This window comes from Cygnus atratus, chromosome 12 (assembly GCF_013377495.2).
Source record: "Cygnus atratus isolate AKBS03 ecotype Queensland, Australia chromosome 12, CAtr_DNAZoo_HiC_assembly, whole genome shotgun sequence".
In the NCBI taxonomy this organism is placed as follows: domain Eukaryota; kingdom Metazoa; phylum Chordata; class Aves; order Anseriformes; family Anatidae; genus Cygnus; species Cygnus atratus.
Genome location: NC_066373.1, coordinates 19007821 through 19031144, shown reverse-complemented (window position 1 = coordinate 19031144; position 23324 = coordinate 19007821). Strand labels below are relative to the sequence as shown.

Here is a 23324-nt window from a genome sequence, read left to right as displayed (position 1 = left end):
GCCATCTGGTGGCCGAGGCTGCCATGGCACAGCGCTGTCCCCGTGCCACCACCCCCAGAAAGGGGAGAAAACAAAACAAAACAAAACAACCCGAGGCTGGGCCGGGGCCCGGCGCCTGGCGCGGCGGCAGGCGGGGCCCCTGAGAGGACCGGGCCGCTTGGCGGCGGGTGCCGCGGGGCCTCCCCTCCAGGCCCGTGCCTGCGGGCCCGGCCGGTCCCTCTCGGGTGCCCGTAGCGGGCGGGGCCGGGCCGTGGGCGGGCGGCGGGGCGCAGCGCAGCGCAGCGGGCGGCCATGGCGGCGGGCAGCGCCATTCAGATCCCCAGCCGCCTGCCGCTGCTGCTCACCCACGAGGGCGTACTGCTGCCCGGCTCCACCATGCGGACCAGCGTGGACTCGCCGCGCAACATGCAGCTGGTGCGCAGCCGGCTCCTGAAGGGCACGTCGCTGCGCAGCACCATCATCGGTGTCATCCCCAACACCAGCGACCCCACGTCCGACTGCGACGACCTGCCCTCCCTGCACAGGTGCCACCGCCAGCTCGTCCCGGCTGTCGCCTCGCCCCGGCTGGCACCTCCAGGGAGCCGGGCCTTGGGGACGGGGCTTTGCTGCTCGGCCGCCCTGGGGCTGCCTCTCCCCTACCCGGAGCTTCTCCGGAGGGGACGCGGTGGCAGGGACTGGAGGGCTGGCGCATGCCAGAAGGTTGGGAAAGCGAGACCGGGGTGCAAGAGAATAACGCGATTCGATAAAGCTTAGGGTCATTAAGGCTCTACCCATATTGATTTTTGTTGTGGTTTAATAAAAGCAACACAGGTAGAGACCTAGGTTCCTAAAAGCTAATTATATTTCTGTGGGATAAAGTACAAATAGAACTAATATGCTTTATTCCTTACAAAACTTTGTTGCATTAGTGGATTCAGTAATGTTTTGCAAGAACGTATTTTAATTCTGCTTAAGCAGGTAGTTTAATCATAGTTTAATCAGGTAAACGTGAACTAAAACGTTAATTCTGGATGAGACAGACAATTTCACTGAAGAACAGTAGCTTACAAACACTCCGTTTTCTAGTGCAAATAGTTTAAGCAGAAATGTAAGCATTCCTGTCCTGTTCCAAGATCCTTTAAATTATTTATGAAAAAGTTACTTGTTCCCAAAAAGGATGTGTGTATTATATTGCTATTGTTAGTTTGCCAGTTACCTCATTCCTTTTCAAGTTTTAAGGTTTGGTTTTGTTAATATGCGTGCGAAAGAGGTCATGTAATTCTGTTACCTTTGTTGATAATGAACTATGACCTCAGAGGTCCTACAGTTCAATTTCTTGTTGGTAAGGGACACGTGAAATGTTCTGTGGAAGGTGCTGAGTAATACAAAGATTTGATCTGTTTTTAGGATTGGCACTGCTGCTCTGGCAGTTCAGGTGGTTGGTAGCAACTGGCCCAAGCCGCATTATACATTGCTGGTTACGGGCCTCTGCCGATTCCAGATACTGCAGTTGCTGAAAGAGAAGCCGTATCCAGTTGCTGAAGTTGAACAGTTGGATCGACTTGAGCAGTTTACTAACCAGCATAAATCTGAGGAGGAGCTTGGAGAGTTGTCAGAGCAATTCTATAAGTATGCAGTACAGGTAAATTATTCTAATCCTATTTAGTGTATCAGTTTATTTCTGCTTGTACTTAGACTTTTCTTTGTTTCTTCTTTTTGCCTTTCTCTCCCCCTCTATCATGTTTTTCAGTGACAGGTAGAGTTTCAGTTCTGCTAGAAAATAAATTTTTGGCATAGCTTACGGTTTCTGTGTTGGGTTCCAGGGTCTCGGTACAGTTCATTGCAGGATGGGTCTAAGATGTATATATTAGTATCACAATAGCTTGATAGGGTTTCATATATAGTAATGCTATAAGTATACTCTAGTAAAAGGAACACTTGAATAAGTGTTATTTCCAGGATTCATGATACACATAACTGATTTATTTACTTATAAGTATACGTTATAGTATTTATTAATTTTAAGTATGTTATTAAACGGGAAAAAAACGTATAGAATCTTGATTATAAACAGTTGTCCCCAGGGTACATTGAATTTGTGTTTAAAGGAAGCGGAGAAGAAAAATTATAATAGCCTTAAGGTAACTGCAAATATTTGTAATCAGGATGTTTGGGGGCTACTAAGAGATGTAGGCATTGAAAAAAGCACTGGAAACTATGATGATACTTTTGAACTTCTTGAACCAGTAGAAAGCCCAAAGTCTCAATTGTCCTATGCTGAGTTAGTGCCTCTTCTGCGTGCAATTTTTTTCTATGTTTTTGGTAAAGCATCTAGACATATTCCGTACTAATACTTAAAGATGCACTGCTTTTAGGTCAGATAGTTGCTTACATAATTTAAAAAGAAACATCAACAACTACAAATATTGTTCATTGTGTGTTCATTACAGTTGGTTGAGATGCTGGATATGTCTGTTCCTGCAGTTGCAAAGCTGAGACGTCTTCTGGACAACCTGCCTAGAGAAGCTTTGCCAGATATACTTACTTCTATCATCCGTACATCCAACCAAGAGAAGCTTCAGGTATTGTGTTTTTAAACTATTTAAGGAGAATTAGGCGTTGGCTATTTTCTTATAGTTAATCACTTTTTAGATAATTTTGAAGTTGCTTACACATGATATTGAACAGCAATAATGTCATGCTAGAAAGTATTTGTGTTACAACCGATAGTGAATATATTTAACAAATTTCGTGCTGTTGTTTAAAATATTTTTCCTTATGTCTTCATGTCAGAATTCACCTAAAAGTTAAATATTAGTTAGTGCTGGAAACGGATCATTTTATACAACAACCAGAAATAGAACATGGATTTCCCAATCCCGTGGTAAAGATTATAAATCTATCTTCAAATTGTGTTGAAATCTTGCTTGCTTATCAGAGTTGACAGATCACTATATATTTAATGCTAACAATTTCAGAATCAGGTTCCTTTTAATCATTTTAAAAAACATTTAAACGTGTGGCTTTTTAAATACTGAGACACAAGTGAAATTTGCATCTTATGTCACAATAACGTTATATAAAAATAATGCATATGTTAGGATACTTACTAGTCTACCTATAGTTAATTGCTGTTTTTGTAAGTTGTGTTGTTCCTTTTCTTTTGTCGCTGCCAGTGCTATGAACTCAACCTTGAATTGAAAACGTGACATAAATTGTTTCAGAGTACAACAGATAAAAATAAATGCAGTACTTTGAAGAGAAGTTGTGCACTGTAGCACAACCTCCTGCTAGAGGAAGGTATATCAAACAACAAATATACCATGTCCAGTTTTTGTCTGAAGTGATAAAGAAGAGAGCAAGTAGTGAAAGCTGTGGAAATAGAGCCAGATTCTACCCATTTCCGCACATCAACATAATTAAACATGAAAATGAAATAATGTATAAAGTCAAAAAAAAAACAACAACAACAACAAACAAAAAAAAACCCAACAACTTAATGCACAAGGTGATTTTTTCTGGGTTAGCTGAGGAGATCGTGCTGTAGTTTGTTCAAGAGAGAGCTCTTTTCTGAGGCTCTGTAACTGAGAAATAGAATGCTGGTAGATGTTTGACACAGAAAATGTAACTGAACTAACAAGGCACTTTAAAAATGGGACAAACTTTTGTTCTCTGAGGTACTTTGCAGTTTTGGCTTACAGACCTTAAGGCTAGATTTTGTATGCTGTAATCTCTTTCATTTTCTTGCTACTTCCTTTTTTCCCAAACCATCTATTTCATAAAAGTGATCAAAAAACAGTAACAGCATCAACAGGGTTTTCCTTCCATAAAATCCACATTGATAATCCATTAGCGTGAACTTGTTGTTTTCTTATAACTCCATGCTCTTAGATTTTAGATGCTGTTAGGCTGGAGGAGCGGTTCAAGATGACTATACCATTGCTTGTTAGACAAATTGAAGGACTGAAGCTGCTTCAAAAAACAAGAAAACCCAAACAGGATGATGATAAAAGGGTATGGACCTTTATATCTGGGATACTTAAATATCGTAAATAAGTATAAGGTTGCGCTTTTAAACAGGCTAATGAACATACATGATTATAATCTGTGCAAAGTGTTGATCTGTGGCCATGTGTCTCATGGTCATTCTGTATCAGCAGAGAACACCCAGCTGGCAACTTCGGTTGTTCAGGTACCTAACAAAGAAAACATTCTTTTAAAGTTACCCAGGCATCATTTCTTTTAATCTGGGCATTTTCTGATTTTGAATAAATGCTCTTCTTTTTTTTTTTTTTTCTTTAAAGAATCGTCTGATGACCAGTATACACACATGGTATGTGCATACTGTGCAGTGAAAGATGTACATTTTATTAATAGCATTGAAGGTGAATGACAGCTTTTGAAATGCAGTTACATGTTTGAAATGCAAATGTGTGTTGTGAAATGTAGTTGGCTAAACTGGGGCAACCTAGACTTTTGCTGCATCTAATTATATATATATATATATGCAATTTAGAAATCAGGAAGTAATTGAGAAATGAAAAAGAGTAAGAGAGATGACTTACCTGTTTTGTATGGATTATCCTTATTCTGCCCAATATGATGGGCTGCAATGCTAAGTCATTCAAAATATCACAGTAACTCTTTTCAATTTTGTCCTGGTCTTCTGTTACCTACTACATAAGACGACAAATACACTTAGCGAGTAATGTACAGTAAAATAAAAAATAACTTTTTAAAAGTTATACCATCAACACCTTTTCAAGTTATTTAGTAGATTAAAATCTGACTTTTTCTATTAAGTGGGCTTTCCCAAAATCTTGCATGTATTTCTCATAGTTTCTATTCAATGTCAAAGTACCCACCTTCTTTAAAAAAATGGTGCTATTATCTGGCTTTCTGTTATCTATTTCATAGGTTGTAGCTATTCGTCCTAATAGAAGAATCAATCACATTCCAAGCACTACAGAAGATGAGGAGGAGGAGGAAGATCATGATGATGTTGTCATGCTGGAAAAAAAGATAAGAACATCCAGTATGTCAGAACAAGCTCTTAAAGTTTGTCTTAAGGAAATAAAGAGGTAGGAGACTTTCAAATGAGGGTTTCATTTCTTTCTTTTAGAAAGAAATATTGCATTAGCCTTTTACGTGATTATGTATTTGTGTTGGTTGTGTTTTAGAAACAATTTTTAGAATTTTGGTAAAGTGCTACTTTTTGCTTATAAATTTGATCGTTTTGTCTTTTTGTCATCCTCTCAGATTTTCCAAATACAAGGTCTTCTACATGTGGATTATATATTAATAAAGCATTAAATTGTAAGCTCTAAACCTCTATGTTATGAAGTGAAAACGTAAAAGAAAAGAGGGAGGCAAATAATACCACTACTGTTAATAATCAATGGTTCAAAAGATCCAGATACTAGTCTTTCTTCTTCCCGCTTTGGTGAGGAGATAACTGGTATCGGTGGTAGAGGTGATGGTTAACAACCTCCTCAGTGATAATGTATATGTATTGTGTTGCATGCATTGTGTATGCAATGTATGCATAAGTATATGATACTTTTTTTTTTCCTTTTCTGGTTACATAATGCAAGTAAACTTGTTTTACATTCTGCAAAGACAATCTCCTAATTGATATAATAGTTACTTACTTTTTTAGTATTGCAGATGTTGGAAAGTTAAGAGGGTTTGCTAAATATCTTTCTTGTAGTACAGGAGAGTGTCCTACTTTGCAGTTAGTTCTTCATTAGCCTTATGAAGTCTGTGCATGTACTTCCAGATTAAAGAAGATGCCGCAGTCAATGCCAGAATATGCTTTGACAAGAAATTACTTGGAACTTATGGTAGAATTGCCATGGAACAAGAGTACGAAAGGTAAATGCTTCTTTTATTGTTTGTCTTTTGCACGGACATTTTAGGACAAGTAGCTACAATGCAAAGACTGCATACTTAGTTCTCTCTTGCAAAAATTGTTTTCATTGCTTCATATTAAAAATGTTATTAATGGTACTAAAGCCTTTCAGCTTACCTTGTTTAAGGTAAGATCTGTATGCTGAATATTTTAGCCAAGTTTGGTTAAGAACAAGAGGGTGAAAAAGAAAAGTTGTAGGTTTTTTTTTTGTAGTAAAATTTTTGAGTACAATAGAAAAAAACAAGTATCCTCTCAGCTTTTTACCACAGTTTTCAAAAGCTTTGAGCAGAGATTGATATTATTCATATAATAATGCGTGCACAGGATGCAAAAATGGAAAGCAAGAAAAAGGTAGAAAATCAAGCCTGACTTTTCTTTCTGACCAACGTGAGTAGATTAATTGGGCAACATGACTTTTCAGAAGGTGTTCTGCTGGGGTAAAGGATTTTAGTTCCTTCTAGCTTTTGAAGAATGAAGCTTTTAAATTACTTTTAAAACAATCTGATCTTAAACAGAAATTTAATATACCACACCATCAGAAACATGTCTTTTGCCTTCTTCGCACACATGGTGACAAATCTTGGCCTTTTTGAACTAGAGCCTTGTGTGTTCACAAATTTTCTTGTAAATATTTTCTTTAATCACTAAATTGTAAAAAGGTCTGCATACAAATGCAGTATTACTCAAAGAATTCCAAAGTGGGTAAAGTGTTTGTTGACTCTCATGTCCTATTGGAGAAAGGTGCTCTTTAATCTTGCAGAATTATGCCATGTCACATGGTTCGAAGTTTTTCCTTGAAGCAAAGTTGCAAAGTTTGTGTTCGTGTTCATGTGAGTGATACTTTGGACTTCATAGGTACAGTGAATAAAAATATGCATGAATAGAAAAATGGAAAATCCAATTAAAAAATCCAGAAAATTATGGTCATTAATTTTTTGTTCAGTGTTTCATTACCAAAAAAAAATCACATGGCTGATGGGACTAATAACTGCTGTCTATATGTGAAACATGCACAATTATTGGTATGAGGAGGTTTGCATGTGCAGCGTGTAGAAGTTGAAAGGTAGGTGTGTGCAGAGTTGATAGACTTCATTGCTTCCTGCCTTCTCTCTTTGTTATAGAGGAAAGGACAGAGTTTTGTGCCAGAAATTTGTGCTAAGCATTAGTTAATGTTTGGTGAGGCCTGACAATTTATCTCAAATTATGGCAATTGCAAAAGCTTAACTGTCCCAGTCCTAGTATCACAGGGGTATTTTATATAGTGCAAAATCGCTTAAAATGTTGTATACCAGGTAAAGCCTGCCATTCAAGCCAATAGGATCTTGCTTTGTTACTCAGATGGTAGCATAAGTAGATGATGAAGAGGAGATAAGGATGAATTTGTCATTTGGTAAGACCTGACAGGATCAGACTTGTTTCTGTAAGAAAGCAAATGCTGAAAAATTTATACGTCACTGAATTGCTGTTTCAGGACAGGTATAAAGTTAATTTGAACCAGATTTCAAATCTCCGACACAGTGGAAGGGTGTTTTGTTTGTGTTTGTTTTTAAATTCCATTATCAATAGTATCTCTCTAGCTTAAGTTTACTTTCCTTATTAAGGAAAAGAGGATTATAACAACTTTGTTTCAGTGAAACCTTGTGTACAATTGTGTGTGTTGGGAGGATTCTGTTAATGAATGTGTTTGAGAATGTATTTGTTTCTGTTGTACTGTAGAATGAATTGTTTCCATTTCAAAAGGGAAATGTGCTGATATCTTTTCTGTTGTCAATGATCGATAGATCGCCTTGAAATTCGTGCAGCTCGAATTCTTTTGGATAATGATCACTATGCTATGGAGAAGTTGAAGAAGAGAGTTTTGGAGTACTTAGCTGTCAGACAGCTTAAAAACAACCTCAAGGGACCCATTCTTTGTTTTGTGGGGCCCCCAGGAGTTGGTAAAACTAGTGTTGGAAGATCAATTGCAAAGACTTTGGGTCGAGAATTCCACAGAATCGCCTTAGGAGGAGTCTGTGATCAGTCTGATATTCGAGGCCACAGGTAACAATTTACTCCTTTCCTACATGTATTTTTTTCTTTTATTACAAAACATATCGATTATTTTAATTGTTCAGCTGATGTAGAGAGATTTTACTCATTTCAAACACTGGTAGTTATTAATTGATTTTCACTGGTATTCAATAATATAATTCAGGAGATAATTTTAATAATGGGAGAGTACATTCAGTGTTGAGATAGGTATTTATCCTTCTGCTATTGCCCTTTATCGTAACAATGGAGAACAGAATAATCACAAATGGATCTAGAAGTGCAACACAAAAATCATGAACTGCGAAGTTCACAAATTTGTGACTTAAGAATTGACATATGCTTGGGATAATTAAAAATGCATTTATTTTTCTAAGCCATTTAATCTTCCGTTATTTTGGCCCTGTGTACTAAAATTCAGTAGAAAGTCTAATGCAAACAACTTTCTTAATGTTGGATCTGATTTTTCTACTTTGAAAGGGAATGCAAAAATGTAGTTACAAGAAATAGTGTTTTATCAACAATTCAGTACGTTATAACAATGTTTGATACTAAAGCCAGAGTAAAAACTGTAAGAGTGATGCTTAAAAGTTGCTAGAGAATAGCAACTGAGTTATTAATAGTATTTCACACTTGTTGGTATACTACTTTTCCGTTTTTTCAAGGAACTTAAGCTGAAAGACTTCGAAGGAGATTTTTTGGTTAACTTTCCTTAGGACTTTTGTTTTCGTCTTACATCTCTTTACACATCTATTCCTTAGTCTTCTAAACCATTTGTTTATATTAGTCTGTTTCCCATACCTCACAATTGGAAGCATAACAAATGGGTAATGTAGATAAGTAACTGCTAAACATCAGTGCAGCATTTTTGGTTCCGTTAACCATCTTCTATGCTTACTGCATGCAGTGTAAGAAGTTTGGAATAATGAATTTGTTAGGGCTCTAGAGATCTGTAAAACTATGTGATTTCTCCTTACAGCAGTTGGCAAATTATTGCAAATTAAAACTATCACTTCTTTGTTGATGCCGTGTAGCAGATAATTTTGCCCCATGGCTGTGCTGCTGTTTTCAGCTCTCAGAATACAGCGTCAGTGTTGCTTCAGTTCCAGATTATCCTGTGATTTCTTTTGTTTTAAAGGCATAAAAAAGACTTTGGTATTCTTATCACTTCACTTCTGATTTTAATGAAAACTTAAATGCCTAACAAAAGTTTATTTTGTGGTATCAAACTTGTCAGTGTGTAAGCTCATTGTATGGGTGAGCACATTGGAGTGGTGGAAGTTCAGAGTCCCAGCTGGGAGGAATGTGGAAGACTTACTGGGGAATCTTGTGATGAAACTCTTGTGCATAAACTTCTAGGAATCCAGAATGTAATGTATTACTAGGAATCTAGAGTTTAATATATTATTGATCAGTCACTTCTTCACCCAGAACATGAGAGAAAAAGTATTGAAACAGTGGTTTTGTACTTGATGACAACTTGAAAATTCAGAGTTGTTTTGTAAACCTTTAGTTGAGCTCCCTTGGGAAAATGAGTAATACGTGTTTATTCCTATACACGTTCTTCTGTTGCAAATCTGCAGGGTTTGTTTTCCACTGTTGGACACACCTAGCTTGGCCTAGAGCATGTAGCTTGAATGATCATCTGTAAGTTTTTTCTTAGGGTAGGTTTAATCAACATACCCAGCAGCCACTGGAGGGCTAAATATTGCATAGTAGAAGGTTGTAGATACATTTGTTTTAATATATCACTTTTCAGTGTCTAGCAACACTGTGTCTGTGATTGTTTTGTAAACCTTTGCAATATCTGGCCTTCTTGCCAGTTTACTTGGATACTAATGGAAAAAGCAGCAAGACTGCCCTCCTTCTTCACTGGATGTTATTCCCGTAATTCACAAAGTGTCATTGTTTTAGTAAGTAAGGATTCTCATGTTTCAAATTACTTATGGTATGGATCCTAAAAGCAATTTAAACATAATTCAACTACCAGTTGCTGTTTGAACTGGAACCACTAGAGGCTGTTGAATACTAAGCATTTACAGACATTAAGTAACTTTTTCCAGAGCTCAGTACAAATCAAGCATTTCTGAAAGGGAGACCATGTCTGTGAAGCAGACATTATGAACAAAAGTAAAAACTGTCATCAACTCTTACTCAATTGCTGGTAATTCCTTACTGTTTTCTTTATTTTATTTTTGGCTTTCTGTCTTGCACTTACACCTAATACAGAAGGCTACAGTTATGTAATGACTTTAAAAACTGTCAAATTCAGGTGCTTGTGGCTGTCATTATAGTATTTTTGAAGGCATTATTATATTGTTAATGCATGTGAGAAGCTAATCTTCATTATAAAAAAAAAATGGAAAAAATTAGCTGATGGGAAGTATTTGATAAGACGAAAGGAAAAACGCTATTCAGAACTGACAAGAGTTTTATGTGGTTACTCTTCAACAAATGAGTGTATGGTTGAATACTAGAATTTCATGGCAGCTAGTAGGAGTCCCTTGTAACAGACTGCTTTTGCAAGGTTTATGTAAGTAAAAACCAAGTTGAATACATTTTTTTTTTAATTCTACTTCAGTTTTTGTTCTGCATTTCTGCTTCTCAGATTTAATCAAGTTAAAACTACAGCCTTTCTTTAAACTGTTCTCTGTAATGTCCTTTTGCATGAGTAGATCCTCCAAGTTAATCCCAGTCAAGTGAATCCATATCATGCTTCCAGCAGCAGTCATAGAAAGGAATTACAGAAGCCGTTTGAACATGGAGGAGACGTAGGCTCCTGTTTCCTGAGTTTTACTGTTAAGTAGGTTGATTGTCCAGTACTACATGTTGGGAGCCCCTCTTTTTCTCCTCAAAGCTCCCATTTAGGCTTTAAGGCGTAAGTTAGAAGTTTCCATTAACACTGCAGAAAAACGGTAGTATATGTACTAAACATTTACAGAATGTACCGAGTGTACTAAAACATTAAGAAAGAAACTGTGGATCCATTTCATTTGCCTGAAATGGCATTCGCTTTGGCAGCATGTTACTGTCGCAGGTGAAACGGGTGTACTGCTAGATTCAGCAAGCAAAGCAAAAACGTATTGGATTGCAGCACGGAGGGCGGTGGTGTCTCAGTCAGTGTGCTGTTCTGTGTGAGGTGTAACTAGGGCAATCTGCAAGTGCCCAGTTTCTACCATCGAAGCTTGGATCATGTGCCTGCAGCTGGGGTTTCTGTGAGTCTTTTTTGATTGGGTGCGGAGCAGCTACTACTGTTCTGCATGCCCCAAATGAAGTCATCATCTTGGTACAAAAACAGAACTGCTTTATCAGACATCCTCCAGCTGCTGTTACATGTACAACTCAACTACACCATATGTAAAAGTTTGCTCTTTTATTCTTGTTGGTAACTTGTATTTAAAAAAAAATAAAAATCTGTTACTCAAGAAGTTCACTGAGTGTAAGATCTCCTCAGTACTGATACTTTGTTCCGTGCATGAACTGTATGATCTTCTCTCTTGCATGTGTGTAATTTTCTATTTTTAAAAAGGAAAGATGTAATTGCACCGTTCATTTATAGAGGTGCTAGTGAGATCACTGTGTATCTCTTTCTCTCCCCTGCATGAAGCACTCTTTCGTTTATTATCAGCGCTTTTCGCTTTCCAGAAGCTTGGATAGTTTAATTCTGGCTTAGCTATATGCTGAAGATTTGTTCAGGTGCATCTGTGTGTGAAAAGGTGCAGTTCCTGACCAGTCATAGTACAGGCCTTGTTGTACTAGGAAAAAACAAACAGTTTGACCCCTGCAGAATAGCTTTGTTACACAACTACGAAGTGTAGATACATTTGTAAAGCACTTGCGTAGATGCAACCTTTGACCTTGAAAAAAAAAAAAAAAGCTGTGATGTTTTGCAAGTAAGTTCATAAATAATATCTCCAGAGGCATTAACGTTGTTATCTTTTCCTAATTCTGCGGTTTGAAAACCACTGTAGTTAAAAACAATTTAAAACCTTTTTGTCATAGAACAACATGAAGAAATTGGGTCATGTTTTTGTCCATAATACTAAGACTGCTTTAAGGGTTCTGATTCATTAACATTCCTAGTGTACCTTGGGAGAGCTGATCAAGTTAGATTTTCCACCTGTCTTTTCTGTGATAGGTAGCTCCTGATGCCAGGCTGCGCATCTCTAGTGTTTCTTAAGGGTAACTTTTCACTGATTTAAAAATAAAAAGATTACTAAATTATAGACCTTCTGTGGCATGAACTCTTAAGGTGTTTTTCAGCTGTTACTGCAGAGGAGAGACAGCCAGGAAACTTGATCTGAACTTCCTGTTTTAAATGGAAAGGAGCTGATTCTGTTTCTAGATTGACAGCATGGAGAGAAACAGTGTGTCAAAAAATGAGCAAAGCCACATTATATCAAAATGCTAATGTTAGAATATCATTTTTCTTTCTTTTAACCCTTGCTAAAATAATGAAAATAGAGAATAACATCCTTACAATCGGTGGCTGCTGCTCACAAACAGCAATGTTCATTTTCACAAGTTACAAGGCAAAGGTTGATGTCCAGACAGATAAAAGGCCATATCTGCTTGTAATTTTAATGTTACAGTATTGTAGTGTTTTTATATGTAAATATCTGCCGAGTCTCTCTCTCAGAGGACTCTTTCATTGAGCTGTGTTCCATAGTAACTGTTTAGAAATAAAACAGGCTATCTATGTTTGTATTTTTAAGGTAAAATACTAGGTTATTGTTCTTTGTCATTAAATGTATGGCATTAGCATTCGTTACTCACCTTGAGGATCGTGAGTCTTTGATAAGTAGCATAATGAAATAGGCATTTGTCCATCTCTGATAAATGAAGGTGTATCATAGATTTAGACTGTTACACATGAGAAGAGTAAATTGATACCTAGGTATTTGTTATCCTAAAATTTATAGACCCAACTTTCTATTGTGTAAATAAACTTGAACATGCTTTTATTTGAAATGTAACGTGTTGATTAAACATTTACATTGAAGTTAATTGTTTGATTTACCAAATCTAGAGACAATTTAAATTGCAAATGAGAAGAAGAATGTACAAGAGGGAGGAAGAGAAAGACTAGTCAATTGTTAAGTAGTGAAAGGAAGAGCAGAATACTTTAGCCACCATGTACGTTTATCATCTATTATCCCTAATTCTGTGGAGACGATGGTATTTTGCAGAACTCCTCCATATTTCCTGCAAAAAGTTCCTTTAATTTTGGCCTTTGATTTCTTGAAGATCTTTTGGGTTGTATAGGTAACCATTTCATCCTTTTAGTAACAGTAGATCCATTTCAGTTGGACTGTCGTTCCTATTTTTTATGTGGTAGCTCATGACCCAGAGCTTATTTTGGACAGAATGCATTTAAACAAAGAATCTTTTAATAATTTGCTGTAACTGTTGGAATCTTTTTCTTATCTATTGCTTTAAAAGCCCTTTGATTTTGATACTCTTGATATTCTCTGATCTGTTAATTTCATGTGACTTGTTACAAATTGGCTTGAGTACCTGTCTGTTTTTCTGTTTTTCCATCACTGCATCTTGATGCATTGTTTCATCCTTCCTAGTGCTTGGTTTTTGTGCAATATTAAGGAACTTGAATGTGTACAACAATTTTACTGAAAGATTTTGTATATATGAGAATCTTCTGCAAGTGTTCATGTGTCATTAAATACCCAAATCTACTTTAAACTAAAATGACTGTGAATTGAAGTCTGGTTTCAGGGTTGAGGGGGAAAAGTGCATTTCAATCTGTGAATAACCATTTCTGCTGCTTATTGGGGAAGAAAAACCCTGATTTTTTATGTGTTTCTTTTTGGGAAAAAAAAAGTTTTTTTTAAAGGGGTGAGGGGTACAAGGGTGTAAATGAACACATGTGCTATTCAGAAAATCTTTTGGTACCTAGTACTTTTATTTTTGAACTGTTTTGCTGCAGTCAGATGGTAAAGGCAGAGAAAGAGCTGGTTGTTCTCAGTACTTTCCCTGGACTAGAGAAACCCAGTATACCTCCAAGCAGTTTATAAGCCAAAGCTGTTTTTTTTGTAACCAGTCGGAACACAGGTATCTCAAAAATGTATAGAATTTAAAAGGATCAGCTAAAACTTAGTGTGTGTAAATACACACGTGTGCTCAGTGTATTGTCTTTAAGCATGTACTTGAGAATAGTGTATCAAGCAAGTAAGAAGGTTTAATGTTTACTTAAATACGTTATCTTATTACTGGTATAGATAGAATATTAAAAATATTCAGGCTGCATTGTCTGTGAAGCATATAAAATTATTTGCTGGTGCAGTAAGCACCCTGTGAAAAAAAAACGAAAATTGGTACAATGATTAGTTTGGTTGCACTGCTACGTGATTCACTTCTGTGAACTTCAGTTCTGCTTCTGTCTCATAATTTTTTGATAGCATTTTATGGGATCCTTTCATGCTTTTGGCAAGGTTGGTGTGTGCAGATGGAGAATGAAGTGACATGCTACTATAATAGCTCCCCCGTGCAGATTCTGGATCAGTAATAAATGTTATATAGTGTACTTCTCAGTGGAGAGGAGTGCACTTGTTCACTGCAGAGTAAAGCTCTACAAAAAAAGCAGTGAGGTGACGACAAACTAGTGCATACTGCATTGGTCTGCTCCAGTCTGTAACAGCTGTCTCATGGAGGTGGTAATAGGCAAACTAAAATTCTATTGTACTTCTGCCTATTTAAAAGATCTTATCAACTTTTATTTTTGCTCAGATCCAGAATTAAATACAGTAACTGCAGTTTGTGCCCTCAGTTGTCAAATATTATATGGAACTAATGTAACTGCTCTGTGTTTTGAGGGTGGTTTGTTGGTGTTTTTTATCTAGTATATTTAAGGTCTTCTCTAGTATGTTTTGAAATTACTCCCATGGTACTTTTGGTTTCATCATTCTAAATGTCATCCTGTTTATTTTGGACTGTGTAAAAACAGATCATGCGGCAAAGCAGGCCTGTTCTGCATATCTGCTCTCTGAGTGTCATGAGATAGGTACTCTAATTCAGCACTTCATGTATCTCTTTCTTCTGAGTGGTCGGTATTTTGTACTGTTAATTATTGTATTTTGATTAGTTACACACAAGCAGAAAAAGCTATGATAGATACAGCAAACAATTGATATGTATGGATGTAAAATATCTGTATTTATTGTGAAAAAAAGTTTTACTAGCTTTGCAGAATAAATTCAGATGCCTTTTTGTTCCACTGCGCTGTTCCAGATCCCGTTTCATGTTGATAGGATTCTTTTTATGAGTATCAGTTAAAGCAGTACATATCAACATTTCAGCATATTTGGAATTTGGACCTAATTTGTAACGTGCTGTGTAAACTCTATTGTGATGACAAAAACCCAGTATCATCTTATTAAAATTGTAGTATTAATGTTCCCAAATCTGTTTCTGCTTGCTCGTACAGTAGAAGGATGCTTGTACAATCATGCAGAATGCCTGTAAGCCATAAAGTTTCCATATTCTTTAGTGGATATGTAGTTTATCTTTCTAGACCAACTAGTGCAACATGGAACTGGAATTTCCATCTTCTAATATAGTTGCTTATATTAGTTTAGATGCATATTCCATATTTCTATCTACTAGTTCCGAAAAGTTGTGCAAGAAAGGAAGAATTGTTATAAGGCGCTTATTATTGCATTTTTGAATTTTGTTTTCAATGTTTCTACTCCTGTTTCATGCGTCTGACTCCTCTTTCCCCACATGCATTTATTTCTCACAGACGCACCTACGTTGGCAGTATGCCTGGCAGAATAATCAATGGACTGAAGACAGTTGGAGTTAACAATCCAGTATTCCTTTTAGATGAGGTTGATAAACTGGGCAAGAGCTTGCAGGGAGATCCTGCAGCAGCCTTACTAGAGGTAAGAGATATCAAATTACAAGTATTTTTTCATTTGTAACTAAAAAGAATTAAAATATTGGACTTGGAAAATAGGAATTACTGGAGGAAAAATAGCATGAAGTGTTAGCTTTTTTACTCAAATACCAGATACTATGTTTGAAGTTCATGAATTTCTCTCAATTGTGCACGAAGCAAATGCTGTCATACAGTATACTAAGAAAGATGTTTTTAATGTCAGTGATCTGTACTTAAGTGTGAAGATGTATGTTGTACTATGTGTTCTGTATATTTAAAGACTCTTCAGGCCTTAAATATATTTGGAGGATTTTTTAAGGCATTGGTTTTTAATGACCAAATGCTGCTAGCTATCTGAAAGAACTGTTGACCAGCCAGAAGGTAGCCAAATTTTTTTCAAGTTTTCCCTTTATTTCTAGGAACAATTTTAATACAAGCTTATTTTGGAGCTAAGCACTGTTCCTAGCATGGAATATGAATTAGTTGCATGTTCTTTTAGCAGCATTTCTTTAATTAATGTTATAATTAACTTGCTGAAGCAAAATTTTTCATGTAAGTCGCAGTTTCCGACTCCTTGACTGATTATGATGTGGCACATGGCTTTGCTTTCCATAAGTCAGCTATTATGTTTGCCTGGGAGTGTGCTTTTTCTTTAACTTTGGGACTCAGACCAAGATACAAATGAATCTAATTTTGAAGTACGTGGTATAGTTTTACCACAAAGAGTTGAGACTTCCGTAAAGATCCAGGTAAATCCGGGACTTTGGTGAAGAAGATAACTGTTGTAATATCTATCAACTGTTGAGATATTATTAATTAGGTTAGTTGTTGGGATTACAGGAGGCTATTATGATGAAGATGAATTGAGGCCTGGGGCTTTGCAGGTTTCATGTATCAAAGGAGTCTGCAGTACAGAGCAGTAATAAGTTGCCAGAACCTTGCCCGTCCCTTCTCTTTCCCTGGCGTATGAAATACAATGATATTCCAATGTAATTACTTCTCCCACTGACTTGCATATTTAGCAGTTTTGTTCTAGTAGTGTGCTATAGAGAGGAAGAAGTATCTTCAAGGGTATGGGGAAGAGATGAGGAGCCTTGCCCTTCCTCATCATCTTAGAAAGATGTGCACAATCTTCAGTGCTGTCCTAGCACTGCTGAAGAGGAAAGGAGGGGATGAGGAAGGTAATGACACAGCAAGGGTTCGCTAAACTGAAACACTTCAGACTGTTCAGTGTTAGTGTACTTAATGATTTTGGTATTGTGTATATTTAGTATTTCGTTAAACTGCTGTACTGTTATCCTGTACGTTATCTGTTACTGTTATCCTTTGTACGTTCTCTCTGACTATAGAGGCTACCATGCCATCACTGAAAAAGCTTGAACTGCTTCTGTGATTGTTCTTTACCTGTTTCAATCAAAATGAGTTGGATTAGTAAATATTTATCTAAATTTTTTGAGCTAGCCTGGCACATTTTCACTGAAATGATTTAGCAAATAATCCTATAAGCTTCTCAGTTGTCAGACTGAAGTATGGTTAACTTCTGTAGCTGGGAGGTTGTGGCTGGGGATAAAAGTAAATGATTCTAGTAGTGTTTGCCTACAGAGTCATTTTATTGACTCTTTTTTAATGATAGTGTTTAATATAGTGTTTAGAATATGAAAAAATGCTACGTTAGAGCAAATTAAATTATTATTATTTTTTAATTATTTGTGTTTGAATTTTTGGTATTTTTTTGTTGCTTTGGGATGCTTCTGCTTTCCATATTTTAAAGCCTTATTCTCAGTTGTACTCAGCTCAGCTTCTACTATGGATTATTCCAGTAGAGGCTTGTTAGGTTAGCTTCCAACTGTCTGCTTCGGCTACGGTCTTTATGTAAGTTATTGCTAATTGACCAGAAGTTGCATCTGGAGAAGTAATTGCTCTGCTAACCATGTCTGGGCTGCTCTCACATGAGATGTGTATATCTCTGCTGCTGTCTAAACATCCTGCAGCAGGTGCTTTACCTCTTGTAAAGGAGAACTCATGCCTGAACGTGACAGCTTTTTGTGGTGTACACTATTGGAAAGTCCATCTGGAATGAGCAAAGGGGGGCTATTATGTAAAAGAACAATAGCAACTGGTCACCTAGATAGCACATTTGTTTTTCAGACTGCTGATTCTTGTTTGGTAACTGCCATCATTAAGTATAAATTGCGTGTTCTTTTTTTCCTTACTGTGTAGGTGTGTTAAACACTCACTCACTGTTCACAGTGTGGGAAATTGCCATACCCTATAAGCTTGGAAGCAAAGCTTGATGTTTTATAATTGCCGGATATGTGTTTAGGTCTAGTGCTGCTGGAGAGTTGTTGCTTAGGCAAAGCAGAATGTCTTCTTATTTCCAGTTACTGTTCATCAACAAGGGAATGCTTTAGTCTAAATTTAGATGACCTCACTTTAAAACAGAAGAAAATAGGAATGGATCCAAGTGCTTGATAGCGAGTATTTGTATGCAGGAAATTAGACGAGGAGCATAGCCAGGCAATTAAATGTTCATGGAACTTATTCTGGATTTTGTGGTAATAAAATGCTGGTACAGAGAAGCCTTTGTAGACATGTGAGCTATCAGCCATGAATTAATCAAGATGTTTTGTTCATTAAATGTTCTTTTTGTACTTAATATTTTTCTATTAGTTGTGTATCTGAAAACTTTTGAACTTGAACTTTAGTACAGATAACTAGCTAAAGAACAGTTCTATTTGCTTTGGAAAATATGTTTTGATTGTGTAGGCATGGTCCTGTTTTATGTCTTACGAAATCGGTACCATAGCAAAGAATTATTAGTCCAGAGAAACTCTAACCCTTGTAGAAAATGTCAGATAATTCATATTTTTAGGTATTCCTTAGATAAGCTTTTTTTTATTACAGCTTGCTTTACCTTTATCAGATAGCATTTTGCACACAAGTACAACTATTTTATAATAATACGATGTTATAATGAGCAGCCTAGCACTTAGTACAAATTGTAAGAATTTCTAGTTAGAGACTAGAAGGAGAAAGAGATAAACATGCATGCAGACACCTGCTATAAAAAGTGATAGTTTGTTCTGACCATAAAACATTTCTATTCTGAAGCTTTTTAACTTTTCAAAGATTTAACAGAATTTAAGAGTAATGAAAATTAAGAATTGTTTCTTTCCTAACTAGCTAAGAAGTGTTCAAATTCTTTTTTTTCTTTTTTTTTTTTTTTTTTTAGAATTATAAACACTGTTCTTGGCTATAATTCAAGTTGCTAAGACAAGGCATGCATTCATTTGGGTATGGGCAGATAAATTATTTTGACAGTAGTGTGCCATTTCTCAGGAGATGCATAGGTCCCGTTATTTGTAACACGAGAATTCATGTGAGCATAGCATTGATAATTCATCATGTGGGAAGAAAAAATGTGGCAATACTTTAAGGGGGGATGGAGTGAGGGCGGTACATAGGTGGTGGTAAACAACACATTCCTGAGTGCCTGAGCAGGAGCACAGTGAATTGGAGCAGTCACCGCATTTACCCAGGTAAATCAGTCCCGACTGACCAGGTTACTATTTGTGATGGACCAATGACTGAATTTGTGCATAAAGGAAGAATGGTGAGTGTAGCTGACCTTGACTTTAGCAAGACTTTGGCCAGTTGCACCCACAACATTATTCTTTCCGAATTGCAGCCTGGCTGGGTGGACACCTAGACAGGTATAAAACTGGTCGGATGATCAGGCTCAGACCATAGTGATTAGTGGGTCTGTCTCTGTCTGCAGGCCTGTAATATTCTGAGTACCACAGGCTGTACAGGGACCTGTCTTCTTTATTGCTATTATCAGGAACCTCAAGGAGGTGATGGCATGCACTTGCATCACATCAGCAGATGTCACCAAATTAAGGGAGACCGGTCACAGCCTTGAGGGCAGGGCTGCTATCCAAGGAAACCTAGACAGGCTGGAAGCATGGGCCAGCAGGAACCTGACAAATTCAGCAAGGATAAGTGCAGAGTCCCGAGCTTGGAAAAGAACAGTGTTATGCCAGAATACAAGCTGAGGAAAGGCTGTCTGAGCAGATCAGTTGAAAAGGAGCTGGGAATCTTTGTTAATACCAAGGTGAATGTGGTCCAGCAGCGCATTCATATCAGCCAAGAAGGCCAACAGCATCCTGGGTTATGTTAACTGGACATAGCCCATAAATAAAGGGATGTGATTGTCCCCTTACTTGGCACTTGTTAGGCTGCATCTAGAATATTGCACCCCACTTTGGGTTCCCCAAAACAAATAAGATATCAAGAGAGCATGTGGAAAATTAATTTGAAAGCCTGTTACTAATATGCTAAGTGAAAATTCCAGCAGTCTTGAACTTTTTAGTGTAAAATGATCATTTGAAAAATAAACAGGAAGAAAACCACTGCGAGCTGAAAATACTTATTCAGATATATTTGCCATCACCTTTGTCTTTACCTCTGCATAAATTGGTTAGAAATGTCAGTTTCTGATACTATGAACTGAATGTGATAGTGAATTTTAAGGTGAGGAAGAACTTTGTTCACCAATTATTTTTATGTGTGACCCAGCCAAAAGAGAAGTTAATAGTTTCATTTATGGAGGAAAATGGTGGAGAGAGTTTTATTTTGTTCATTCACTGAAGAAAAACTACTATTTTAAAAATAATTGTAAGTATACTAACAATGAAAGGAACTGTTACCTTCCAACAGTATAAATCAGAAGGAAGGATAGAATCTTGGATGCAGAGTTAAATTGCTCGCAGTGACCTCAGTCCCGTGAGAAGTGGCCTACACAGGACCTCTTCAGCCTTTGGCATCAACCGCCGGTCTAAAGAGTTATGCTGGCTACAGTGGTTGGAGCTGTTGCTGGTATTGCATATTAGAAAACTTGAAGAGCAATCATCAGGAAGTTTAAAAAAAAAAAAAAAAAAAAAAAAAAAGAGGAGAAGCTGAAAGAGAAGATTCAGAAAACATTTTAAGCAAGTAATTCTTAAAATCAGCAGTGTTCTGTAGCGGAGGTACATTAGTGGTCACAGAAATGTTTGGTAGCAATATGCGATATATCCCTTGTGCTGAGTTAATTACCTTCCAGCAGTTTCTGATATGCAACTTTATAATTTAACCTCATTATGCACATTTTATGTTAAAAATAATTGTGCTGTTTGAATTGTTCACGTTGAATGCAAGGCGATGGACAGGTAGGATCTATTTCAGTACTGCTGTCAATAGGACAGGATTAAAGGTTCTTTTACCAACTTTTTTCTTTTTTGGTATGTGGTATGGAATCCAGTTTAAAGTAGTCAGAGCTAGGCAGAGTATTGAGGCTTTAATAATATTTGTATTATATTTTATGAATGTAAAGTCAGATTGACAGATCCAATTAACAAAATGCGTATAGTTTATTTATGTCTAGTGGAGCAAATGCATCAATTTTATTTTCACTCTTGTTAAGGTCTTGGATCCAGAACAAAATCACAGTTTCACCGATCACTACTTAAATGTAGCCTTCGATCTGTCCCAAGTCCTTTTCATAGCTACAGCCAATACTACAGCTACTATCCCACCTGCACTGCTGGACAGGATGGAAGTCATTCAAGTTCCAGGTAACACTAAAGTGTTTTTATTAAAATGGCTAGTACAAGTCCTTAAGGTTGGGTGTTTTTCCTGAAATAAAAAGCAGTTCTTTAAGCCTCCTAGGAAACTAGACTTTACAGCCAGAATCATCAAAAGAGACTGTTCACAATGCCTCCATTACAGACTCTGTCACGAGATTGGAAGGTTTTAGTATAGTACTTACTAAAGTTAAGTTTCATTTATATGGAGATACATTACATTCTTGAAGAATATTTTCACTAATTGATGTGTTTCTCTGTTGGTGGGTGCATCTTTTTAAGATTCCAATGAAGAAAGAGATCTTTGAAAGACTAAAATTGTATTATTCTTCACGTGAAGTTATGAATAACCACAAAGTTATCATAGTTAGGATATGCTTATTTCTTTCTCATTGTGTATTTGCTACAGCAAAGTAAGTTCTTTAGGGTGTCCAAAGCCTACTAGTACAAAATTTTTCAATTTTTAGAAATACTGTTTATGAACTAATAGCGTGAGAAGAAAACTTACTGCATTGAACTATTTTCTGAAAATATGTTTTCTAATCTGTGTAAAGTAATTCAGTAAACTAAGGACTAGATCTTCAGAGAAATACAGGAAGTGTAAATTTTAGGCCTTGCATAAGCAACCTGAAGTGGGAAGCCTGCATCTGATATACAGTAGCCAGTCTTTTGTCTGAGCACGGGCTAGACTGGGGGAAATCTCGGTCCTACTTTTTGCTCTGAAGATTATTTGTGTCACAATTCGATAATACACTGCACCTATCCCTTTCCTTTCCTAATGACTGCCCTAACAATTAAGATAACTCTCCAGTGTGGCTACCACCTTGCAAGGCATCAAAATGTCTTTCAGGATTGCTGAAACAGTGACTGATGCTGTCGTTGTGTGTGTGCATGCATATGTGCATATGAAATCCAGTTTTCTAGACATATACAGAATATGCTTAATGTTTTATTCTGTCACATTAAGGTCTCTTTAGAACCCTTTAGATAGGAACTTGTGCATCTAGATGGCACGTACCTGAGCAGAGTGTTTCTTAAATAGGGGAATTATTTCTAGACATGAGTGACGAGCAGTTTAGGTACCTAGAATTTAACTACTATAAATGTAAATGAGAATGTTTTTCTGATTCTTCTGAAGTCTTACTTTAGGGGCCTGAGTAATTTTTTGTGATCTGGTGGTAAGTATATTGTTTGTTTATTGTTTATTATTATTATTAAATTCAATCAGGTAAAATTATAACTGGTATGAAATTTGATGATATTATAGTATAAAAGCAAAAAGATCAGTAAACATGTACTTTTTCTTCTGAAGGATACACACAAGAAGAAAAAAATTGAAATTGCTCATAGACACTTGATTCCTAAACAGCTTGAACAACATGGCCTTACTCCGCAGCAGATACAGATTCCACAAGTAACCACTTTAGACATCATTACTAGGTAAATCCGTTGTTCATTGCTTTAAGTTTTCAGTAACTTCTTTTTCTTGTAACTAGTGAATTAATTTTAAAGCGATAATACAAAGCATTTCTTAAGATCTGTTGTCCTTAATACCTTTAGAAGTTCAACAGTTGGTAACTTGAGGAATTGCTCTTTCTGAGCTCTGTCAGGTTCTGCTCTCTAAACCAAATCATTCTTCCTTCCCTAGAGAATTCCTTGCCTTTGGCTCTGAGAGTGTAGCTCTGGATCAGTTGTGTTGGCACAATTGATAAGGCAGCATGAATAAATAGAAGCACTTGATGCTAGTATTGCTGCAGTGTTCAGTGTGAATCCATGGTCTTGGCAGCAGACAAGCTTTATTTTAAAGAATGAATTTTTATTTCTGTCGTCTTCATAGAAAAAAAAAAGTAATTATCATTTTGTTTCTTGTGATTTGATGGGCCACATTTGT

The 23324-nt window shown here is 36.8% G+C and overlaps 1 protein-coding gene across 1 annotated transcript in view; it reads left to right on the top strand.

Annotated features, from left to right (window-relative positions):
• Nucleotides 1–252: 252 nt before the first annotated feature.
• LONP2 (lon peptidase 2, peroxisomal) overlaps nt 253–23324 on the top strand; it is a 40670-nt gene continuing 17598 nt past the window's right edge. The window contains exons 1-10 of the mRNA XM_035543184.2: nt 253–524; nt 1387–1621; nt 2430–2561; nt 3871–3993; nt 4897–5060; nt 5759–5853; nt 7672–7930; nt 15675–15816; nt 21274–21435; nt 22758–22873. Coding sequence (XP_035399077.1) covers nt 292–524; nt 1387–1621; nt 2430–2561; nt 3871–3993; nt 4897–5060; nt 5759–5853; nt 7672–7930; nt 15675–15816; nt 21274–21435; nt 22758–22873 — 1661 coding nt within the window. The 5' untranslated portion in view covers nt 253–291. The remainder of the gene's footprint in view (nt 525–1386; nt 1622–2429; nt 2562–3870; nt 3994–4896; nt 5061–5758; nt 5854–7671; nt 7931–15674; nt 15817–21273; nt 21436–22757; nt 22874–23324) is intronic.